This window comes from Mesitornis unicolor, unplaced genomic scaffold, assembly GCF_000695765.1.
Source record: "Mesitornis unicolor isolate BGI_N332 unplaced genomic scaffold, ASM69576v1 scaffold2633, whole genome shotgun sequence".
NCBI classification, from domain to species: domain Eukaryota; kingdom Metazoa; phylum Chordata; class Aves; order Mesitornithiformes; family Mesitornithidae; genus Mesitornis; species Mesitornis unicolor.
Genome location: NW_010175115.1, coordinates 614 through 10721, shown reverse-complemented (window position 1 = coordinate 10721; position 10108 = coordinate 614). Strand labels below are relative to the sequence as shown.

General features: G+C 43.4%; 1 protein-coding gene across 1 annotated transcript; it reads right to left on the bottom strand.

The window, feature by feature from the left end:
* Nucleotides 1-6146: 6146 nt before the first annotated feature.
* TEKT4 (tektin 4) lies at nt 6147-9717 on the bottom strand (the record flags this gene model as incomplete). The annotated part of the gene is made up of 4 exons (XM_010181253.1): nt 6147-6360; nt 8112-8266; nt 8570-8792; nt 9574-9717. Coding segments are annotated over 4 exons (736 nt in total), but the record flags the coding sequence as incomplete, so codon positions are not given.
* Nucleotides 9718-10108: the final 391 nt, after the last annotated feature.

Sequence of the window (10108 nt, the reverse complement as noted above, 5' to 3'; positions counted from 1 at the left end):
GATATCGGGATATGGCATCAGCAGAGCCAATTTGGCCTGCGTTTGCTGGGAAAAGCATCAGATTCACCTCCCTTTAACTCTGTATTTTACTGAAGGAGGCAGCTGGACACAGTTTTGCACCATCAGCTCCAGAGACAGAGAAACCTGTAAAACCCATCCTTGCCTGTGAAGTTAACCAAGTGTGGAGTAAGGACGGTGACCACACGGTGCTGTTGAAGCTGGGAGGACGGGATAAGGGAAGTGGGGGGTCAGGTCTGGTACCTCCCAGCACAGGTTTCAGACAGCACAGCCCCCGGGGAAGTTCCCATCTTAAACCCACGACTCCCATGAGGCAGGAAGCAATAATCTGAAATTAATTGTGAGCATTGTTTGCTGCACCCATCGGTGCTACAGCAAAACCCACTTTGCTTTTAACAGTAACCCACTGCCGGGTTTCCAGACAAGTGACCACTGTGCATGGGCAGAGAAAATCTCCAAGAAAGCACAAAACGATTTTGCAACCTGACCTTTGCAAGAAATAAATCGGAGTTTGCAGACTGAGTTAGATGCACGCGGCCCCGCATTAATCTCCTGTACGCTTGAACCTGTTTGGGTTTTAAAAGCCTCTCTTATGAAGAGCTCAGAGACTGCTGCAATCATAAAAATGATCTTCTATATACAAGGCCCGAAGGCAATCCTTAATCATGAGCCTGCATCTGAACGAGGCACTCCATCATTATGGGATAAGTGTAGGAAATGGAAACACGGCCAAGGACTTTGGGGGATTTCAATTTATTCACCGTGTGACCCTGCCCAGCACCCACGGTGGCCTCATCGGTCCCAAAATGAGCAGATTCCTCCATGTTCCTCTGCCATTGATGTCTCTGAGCAGATTTCTCCTCCAGAAGAGCAGTTATGGATTAAACATGTAACCTCTGCCTTTCGCTCCCTGCATCCCGCATCCCCTGAGCAGCCTTGACTCAGTTCTGGCTGATTTAATTCCCTCCAGTAATGATTCACCCTGTTAATAGGTTTTCAAAAGGAGCTGGGTAAGGGAGGAGAAACTGCAAACATTTCCAAACAAATAAAAACTCTTACATTTCATCTCAGTGGTTTTCTCACTTTCTTCTGCCACCCTATGTCTGGGACGAACCCCGTATTTTTGCTCAGTCTGTGAACGCAGTTCAAATGAGCTGTTTTGGAAAAGAAACAAACCAAAAACCCATCCCGTTGTCCCACTTTCCAATTTCTCTCCTTAACAAACAAGAAATGACAAATTTGGGTGGTAACTCCTGGTCTAGACACTGTGTTGCCACAACACGCGGCTAACGCTGAGCTCCTGCTGGCTCCAGGCTGGCTTGTGCTGTTTCCTCTAAGACTCCTAATGGGTTTTGGAAAATGTTTACACAGCAAGAAGAGCTCCAGTTAAATCAGAGCTGATTCCAGCCCCGTGATTGTCGGGGACCACATCTTTTTCCCTGGGATGCTGATAAACCCTTCATCCTGGCAGCACGGATGAACAGGAGCGGCCACAGTCCCTCCTGGAGGAAACTCCTTCCAAATGTCCTGAAAACTCAAAAAGAAAGACGAGAAGTTCACTGAAGTGTGGTCTGCACATCAGGTAAACTGAGGCACGCTTCCATAACCCCATTTGGAGCTGTTACCATTTTAAGTGTTTGGGGTAAAACCCATCTCTGCAGGAGAGGGTATCACAGCACCGGCTGATTCTCCTCACAGCACAGCAATGCTATGGATGATGCAAAAGTATAATTTTCCTAATTCCTATCAAAAACCATGGGGTTGAAACACTGGTTAAGGAGTCAGGTGTTTAAATACGTTTGTCTACATGGGCTTGCTTCAAACAGGAGTTTTCCTACTGTCTAAATACTCACTTACTCTTCCCGTCCTCTTTGAGAGAGACTCCTCCAAGAGACTCATAGGACCCAGGCTGCATGTGCCTGGCACGGTTGTAGTAACCAAAATATCCCCCCAGACACACGATTTTATGAAATATGGATGCAATAGTGGGGTTGTCACAGAAAAGACTGCATTCATCACCCACAGAGTGGTAAAACCAGCACCTCCAAGGGTGAGCTCTCAGCCCGGTGCACCGTGTTTCGGTCTGGATGAAGACCTTATGAGAGGTGGTACCTGTTCCTCAGAGCAGCCTAAACACAGGAGTCCCACTGAAACCTTTCTACAGTCTTATTTTAGTTGAAGGAACTGGGTGCAAAAGCTTTTAATGAGATAAATGAGTTCTTATCCATTTGGTGATGGGTGTGTTCCTGGAGAAGGGAAAGTCAAAGCCTCCAGGAGCAAAGGAGTGAGCAGATACCATAGTGGTGTGTTGAAGGCAACCTTCCTCCCATAACCCCTCTGCTTGCCTGGGGGCTGAAGCGTTGCTTTAACAGCTTGAACAACAACAGATCAAAGTACAGTTTGCTCACGATGCCGATCGGTCAAAGTCTGCTTGGGCACCTGGGCACGTGAAGTATTTTATATGAAGGTAAACGCTGAACTGGAGAAGGACAAATGACAAAGAGCAGATGGCTGTTTTCCAAATAAACCTTAAGAAAATTTCAAGATGAATCTGGTCACCAAGATACTAAATAATATCCAAGGATGTTATTAATGGCAAGTCCAGCTCAGGTTGTTTGGGGACATGGCAAAGGGGATCTCCTATATGGAAACAAGCCTTGCAAACTGTCCTGCGAACAAACCTTGTGTGAGGGATTTTTGGGTCTGCTTTAAAGGTTCTGCATTGCTCCTGTCCTCAGCCTGCCGTGGGCCCTGCTGTGATACATCCTAGGAATAAAATAGAGCACTAATGAGCACCGTCCAGGGCCATAAAGTTGTTATTGCGACTGTTATTACTGCTCAGACCAATGTGGGCATGCAATTTACTTAGAGGGGCTGGCAAAACTGAGAGACTACTCAAAAATTACATGGAAAAATTGCTCAGGAGAAGGGTTTTGAATAATTCCCACTTCTCTGCAGGTTATTTTGTAATTGCATTTCAAAATGCTTCAAACAGAAAATTGCAGAACAACAGGAAAACCTGCCCGTGTTCAGGTCTCTTCTTTAAGCCACAGCTGGGGCTACTGCCTGTCCGTGTGGCTATTTACCACACTGATTGCATTTTAAACCAATATTTGAAGCAGGTGCTGTCTGCGCCATGTGCCAGGGGTCCAAAAGCAGAGAAATCTTTAAAATATCTCACCTGGGCATCTCAGGGCTGGCATTTGAACCTTTGGTACTGAATTTTTAAGCTTTAGTCTTAGAGAAAAATCAATTATTAATGAGAAAAATACTACACAAATATTATCTTCCATTTCTCCGTAACCTTGTTTGCTCCCCTTGCAGAATGGCATCTGCTCGTAAGTAACAAATAAGGTTTTAGTGGGTCTTTATTCCTGTTTTTTAACTTAAGTCCCTGCACCAGACGTGCTGAAGGTATCATTTCTCACACCAGACTTTGCAGAAATTAAACTTCCTTTTCACAACTAGAAATCTCTCGGTGTTATAAACAAAAAAACCCTAATGAAGATAAAATAGTCCACATTTTTCATACAGATGAACAGGTAAGACAACTGGAAGCCATCGCTCACCTGTGGCCTTAGCTCACATCAGAGCCAGCTAAAACACCTTGTTTGACATTACCTGGTAAATCCTCAGTTTAAAAATGAATTACGAAAAAGAATAATATAAAAATATACTTACGTGCTAAAGCAGTGGCTTTGATTGTTATTAATTTTAAATCAGTAATTAAAGATAAAAAATAATTACCGAAACTTGAAGCTGTTCCATCCGATTCTCACTCTTACAATGTTCACCTATTACCATGTGAATAGGGCAGTGATTAAGCTTAGATTTACCAGAGCAGGATTCCCTTTGATTGGCCTAAAGCAAGGGCAGACTAATTTAGTTCACAAAGGTAAATTAAACGGAGAGGCTTTAATTAGGGAAAGCTCCATTTACAGCCTAATATGGGGCATGAGGTTATTTGTGCTCAGCACATTCTCAGAGAAGACGACAGCACTTTTTCTCTAATGCAAAACTCTTGAACCATAAAAACAGGTTGGGGTCCTGGACTGCACATTTTCCTCAACCCCTTTGCCATAATCATCACCCAGATTCCACTTTATTTTTTCTCCTTTAGTGGGTGAGGCCAAGATAAAGGTGCTGAAGGCATTTTAAGAGAGGCAGAATGAAGGAGAATATTTTCAGCCTACAAAACGAATCTTTCGGAGCTATTTTAAAGCATAGTAGAGCCGCGTGTATTTTTTTAATCTACGCGCCGTTTCTCTCTAATCAGAATTCGACATCTGGACTGTAAACATATAGTCATGGAATCTGTGAAAAAAGCAAAACAAAGCTCTTGAGCACAAAACCTGTAAAGCAGAGGTTTGGGTCCAAATTCCACCCGATGCTGCTGGTTTTCAAAGCACTGGCAGCAGCTTTTAGCAGGAGGGCAATTGCTGAGCAGCGCTCTGCACATCCTGATTTCACAGAGTCACAGAATCGCTTGGTTGGAAAAGCCCTCTGAGATCATCACGTCCAACCGTTCCTGTCTACCCCCTAAACCATATCCTTAAGTACCTCGTCTACCCGCTCTTTAAACACATCCAGGGATGGTGACTCCACCACCTCCCTGGGCAGCCTGTGCCAGCTTCTGACGACCCTCTCAGTAAAGACCTTCCTCCTTATCTCTAACCTGAACCTCCCTTGGCACAGCTTGGTGCCGTTTCCCCTTGTTCTATCCCCCATCACCTGGGAGAAGAGCCCAGCACCCACCTCTCCACAACCTCCCTTGAGGCAGTTGTAGGTGGTGCTGAGGTCTCCCCTCAGCCTTCTCTTCTCCAGGCTAAACAAGCCCAGTTCCCTCAGCCGCTCCTCATCAGGCTTGTTCTCCAGAGCCCTCCCCATCCTTGTGGCTCTGCTCTGAACACGCTCCAGAATCTCCACATCCTTCTTCTAGTGAGGGGCCCAGAACTGAACACAGCACTCGAGGTGCGGCCTCACCAGTGCCAAGTACAGGGGGATGATCACCTCCCTGGCCGTGCTGGTCATACTGTTTTTAATACAGGCCAAGATGCCATTGGCTTTTGAGGCAATACAAATAGGTGTGTGTGAGAAAAACAGGCAGGTTAATGGCCTCTCCTCCTGGTTATCAGAGCCGGGCTATTCACAAATGTATGCTGGCCTTTTTTGGTGCATTTTTGGTGTATTTTGCTCTTTGAGGTTTTTTAACTCTCTCTTTGATCAGCTGCTTTTTAGAAGTAAAAAACCGTAATACAGGAAACCACCAAAAAATCCTGTTCCATGTCATCTTTTCCCCTTTTTTGACACACGTCACCTATTTAACCAAGTGGCCTACTAAGCTAATGGACGAATGACATTGGTTACACCGCTTCAACAGAGCAATTTCTCCATTATGGGTAATAGTCCAAACACACGCCTTGCTTCCAGGGAACAGTTGGAGAGCTCAATTCAACATCCAAGTGCTTCAGTTCAAAGTCACGATTGCTATTCACAAGCTGTTTAGGGATTTTTTTCCCTGAAAAAACCCTAAATTTATTGACTTGGAGGTTAAAAATCCAGGTGTCATGGACTTGGCCATTATTTGCCTATAGTCAGATTGTCGTCTAACCTGTGTAAACTTAGGTTTTTTTAAAACTAATAATGTTTGAGCAGCTTAAAAGTCTTATCATCTGCTTCCTTGCTGATCATATGAACTTCTGTCAGACAAGCACGTTTATTGCTTTTATTTCAGGCTGCCTGAAAATGCTAGAAAGCTATAAATGTTATATCTACATCTGCGCATATTGTTATTATTCACAATAAATATTCTCTCCACATGGTCACATATTAGGGTGAAAACTCCAAATATCACATACTGTGCAAATTATGCATGTATGATATAGATAAATTCTAGATATTCTAGATATATTACCTTTAAGCAGTGTTTTAAACTCACCATTAATATCTCTACTCAGACTGAACTCTTAAAGTCACCGTGATACTATAATAATGCATTTTTATCCAAATAGAGGAAAATAACAGCAAATCCAGTACTTCTGTATATAGTATAATTCATGTATTTCATATGGAAGATTCTAGACTACAGTTTTCTTCCAGAATTCGCAGAGTTACTACAGATATCACTCCTAGTAACCTGCTAATTTAAAAATAGTAGGGTAGCGTGCGCGATGGGTCATGCACTTTTGCCTGTCGATAAAAATACTGTTTGTTTTCACAGCTATTTCTTTTTCTAAAGTCATCTGCGTGTCCTCCAGGTTCCACAGAGAATCCTCAGCCTCCATCAGTTTTTTCTTCAGGGCTTCAGTGGACTCTGCCAATTCTTCAACTTCACTGACCAACCTGAACAGAATGACATTAATAACGAAGTGAGCAGAAGCCAGTCTGTGTTCAGCAAGACAGATGAACTGTAAAGGGAATCAAGATCAACTATAGAATCATAATACTCAACAAAAAAGGACCTCAGAGAGATCCTACAGACTTGGGCAAAATCAGAGCTCACTTTCACAGCTTTTCTACAGATCTCCCATGATTTAGATATTACCAAGAATGTCTTTAAGACTGCTGGGAGTGGAGCATCTCCCTTATGAGGAGCGGCTGAGGGAGCTGGGGCTCTTTAGTTTGCAGAAGAGGAGACTGAGGGGAGACCTCATTCATGTTTATAAATATTTAAAGGGTGAGTGTCACGAGGATGGAGCCAGGCTCTTCTCGGTGACAAACAATGATAGGACAAGGGGTAACGGACACAAACTGGAACACAGGAGGTTCCACTTCAATTTGAGAAGAAACTTCTTCTCAGTGAGGGTGACAGAGCCCTGGCCCAGGCTGCCCAGAGAGGTTGTGGAGTCTCCTTCTCTGCAGACATTCAAAACCCGCCTGGACGCCTTCCTGTGTAACCTCATCTGGGTGTTCCTGCTCCGGCAGGGGGATTGGACTGGATGAGCTTTGAGGTCCCTTCCAATCCCTAACGTTCTGGGATTCTGTGATTCTGTGATTCTGTGTTTTTTGATATCTCTTCACTGGTATAAAGCTGAAGTATTGAAGACGAAACTTGCACCAGAGATTGGAAAACAGTCTTTCATTGAAAAGCACAAGTGTTTTAAAGAGCAGACATGAAGCATCTTAAAAAAGCAGCAAACCATTTAAAAAGAAGCACATAATTTCAGCTGCAAGTCAGTCTGCCTGCAGAAAAGTCACGTATTTACTTCCTGGGAAAACAAGATCCCTGTGTGCTGTGCAAACTGAGTAACTACAAACAGAGTAAGCCTGGCAATTAAACACATGCCCATTCAGCAAGGGACTTGCCTGTGTCCTTAATTCCCATTAAAAGCACTGTACATACTGAAAAGCTTGCACATGGATGGGTTGCTGAATCAGGACCTTAAATGCATGTGCCTGAGAAAGCATTTGGATTAACTGTAACTTCTTCATGCTGTAGAAAGATCAGATTGGCTTTCAGTGGTAGGTGTCTTTGCTACAAGGAAATTGTAAGCCTGCAAAGCTGATTCCCACTTTTCCTAAGGGCAGGAAAACGTGAAGGAGGAGAATCAATTACAAAGCTCATAATGAGATCAAAACTGCCAAACGTGGCCCTCAGACCTTTAATTTGAAAGGATTTGTTGACCTCCAGTTTTAAAACGGATTATTGCTGAAAATCAAATGCCACCAGCCTAACGCTTCGCAGTGCTGAGGACTTGTCTCGCACTGTGAATACGTGCAGCCCGTTTGGGTTCCCAGCACTCGGAGCAGAATTCATTCAGCACACAGTCCATCTTGTGGTGAACTTCTGCTAACAGCAGAAGGGTTGCAAGCGATCCACATGCTACCACATTATATTTTTTTATCATCTAAACCAAAAAGAAACCACACAGTTCAGAGAAGAAAGCGTAGAGACAGAAGGGAGAGTTGAGCCTATAGATGCTCGATTTGTCGGTACATTAGGTTAAAATGATGTTTCCCTCACAGTCAATTCAGTCAACTGAATTATTTCTGAGTTATATCAGATCCAAACGTAGTAATAAAAGCTAAAGGTTACGTGTTACCAATAAAAAGTGCAAAAAACTGCCTGACATCACTTGTTTAATAGCGTTTACCTGAGTTGTGCTGCATCTCTGCAGAACTCCACGTTGGGCCTGAAGGAGCGGTCGTACAGCCGTGTTTGAGCAACTTTCGCTGAGGCCTCTTTGTCTTTGATGGCTTGTTTGAGAGCAGCAATGTTAGCTTCTTCAGCTGCGATCTGCTTCAGCACCTAAAGAGGACACCCAAGAAAAAGAACTCTTTCAGAAAAGATACACATTGTCTCTGTGCATGCTGTACAACTGCTCATGATCCTAGTGTATCAGTTATATTTTTGACCTCCTATTTGGCCAGAATATAGGAAAAATTGAAGTACAAAGGTAGTTTTCACCTCTTTATTTCTACTGCTACACTGAGAATCTGATTTTTGGTCCATAAAGAAGCAGAAAGGTGTTTTTTTTCTAGAGGATAAATCTACTGTGATCTCAAAAGCAAATACAGTGCCTGTATCCAGCGTTCAGACAACAACATTTACCTTTTGCAAATGAAACTCAAGCTTTCGTTTTGTATCATACAGCTCCTTGCAGCGTTTGGCAAACGCCTCATTGACGGCAGCGCACTGCATCCTCAGGTCCCAAGATACATCATCCAGAACGCAGGCAATCAAGTTACGAAGACTGACGGATGCCAGCCTTTCTCGCTCTGCCCTGAAGATGTTGTCATGACTGAACTTGGCCCACGTCTCCGGCGTTGAGGCACTGGAAGAAGAGGTCAGTGGTATAAAATAGGAACCTTGCTCTTATATTCAAGTTGCACTTAAGAAGACAATCTGATGCTGGTTCTCTCCCTGCAAAAGTGTTGTCAACCTCTGTTTTTGCTGTTGCATGCAGTCTAGACTTAGGAAGAAGACTAATCCTTTATAATAATAATAATAAACTCTCATTCATCTTGTGGCTTCTGAAGGAAGTAACACACAAGACAAATTCATCCAAAGTTCTTCCATCTTTAGCTAATACTAAGGCAGAAAAATACACGCATGCTTTTTTTATGCAAGCACAAGCAGCTAAGTCACCAGCAAATAAACACACGAATATATTCAAGCTTTACAATCTGTGTCTGCTTTGAAAGAAAAAGAACCAAGATCTCTGGTCATCCTTTGCCATGCAGAGCAGCAGAAGGTACTACAATGCTCTTGGGACACTGCATCATATGAACACTGCCTGAAAGAGGAGAAAGAAGCAGCAGGATTTATTTTAATAGTGATCCTTTAGACGTATAAAGCAAATTAGTTCCAAGAAGAACTTCTACAAGCTCAGTCTGCATACAGTGAAGCAACTTTGCCACCCGTGGTGTGCCATGCTGAGATGGTAGCACTACCCTTAATATCCATGTGGCTATTTTAAAGCTATGGCATTGAATGTCCAAAGAAGCAGCAATCACACCTTTCATTCAGAGCAGCATTACAGCATTTACTGGCACTAAGGATGTCTCGTACCTTACCAGGGTTATTTGTGGAGGATAAGGACAGTGGCTACTCACCTCTCTTGGAACTTCACTGAGTTAGGATGGAACTGGATGTTGGTGCTCTGGTTACTGTACCTCCCACATTTATCATCAATGTTGTACGTTTCTACTTTGTCTGACCAGTCCATTTCACAAATGGTTTTGTGATCTCGATTTAATCTGAAAAGTCATCATTATCACACCTTGTTAGTGGAAAACAAGACAATTAACAAAAATAGCTGACATTTGTGAAGCTAGGCTCTGAGTCTTTGCCTTTCAAAGAGCAATGAGAACATATACTTCCCTTTTTGTCTTGAAAATCCTAACCAAACTCTCTCTCCCACGACTATCTGCTGTAAGGACAGCAAGCCTGGTGTGTTAACCACTGCCCTACACCTTCAGTACTGCTCTGTGCCTCCTGAAGGCCTAGAGCTCTTAGAGCCTCAGACAGAGTTGTTGTTGGACTCTGGATTTTACACAATCATCCTAAAACACAAAGATTTCTTTCAGTAGTGTTGACAGCTGCAGTTTTTATGGGGAGAACGGGTTTGCCCTTGGAGGTTTGCCCAAC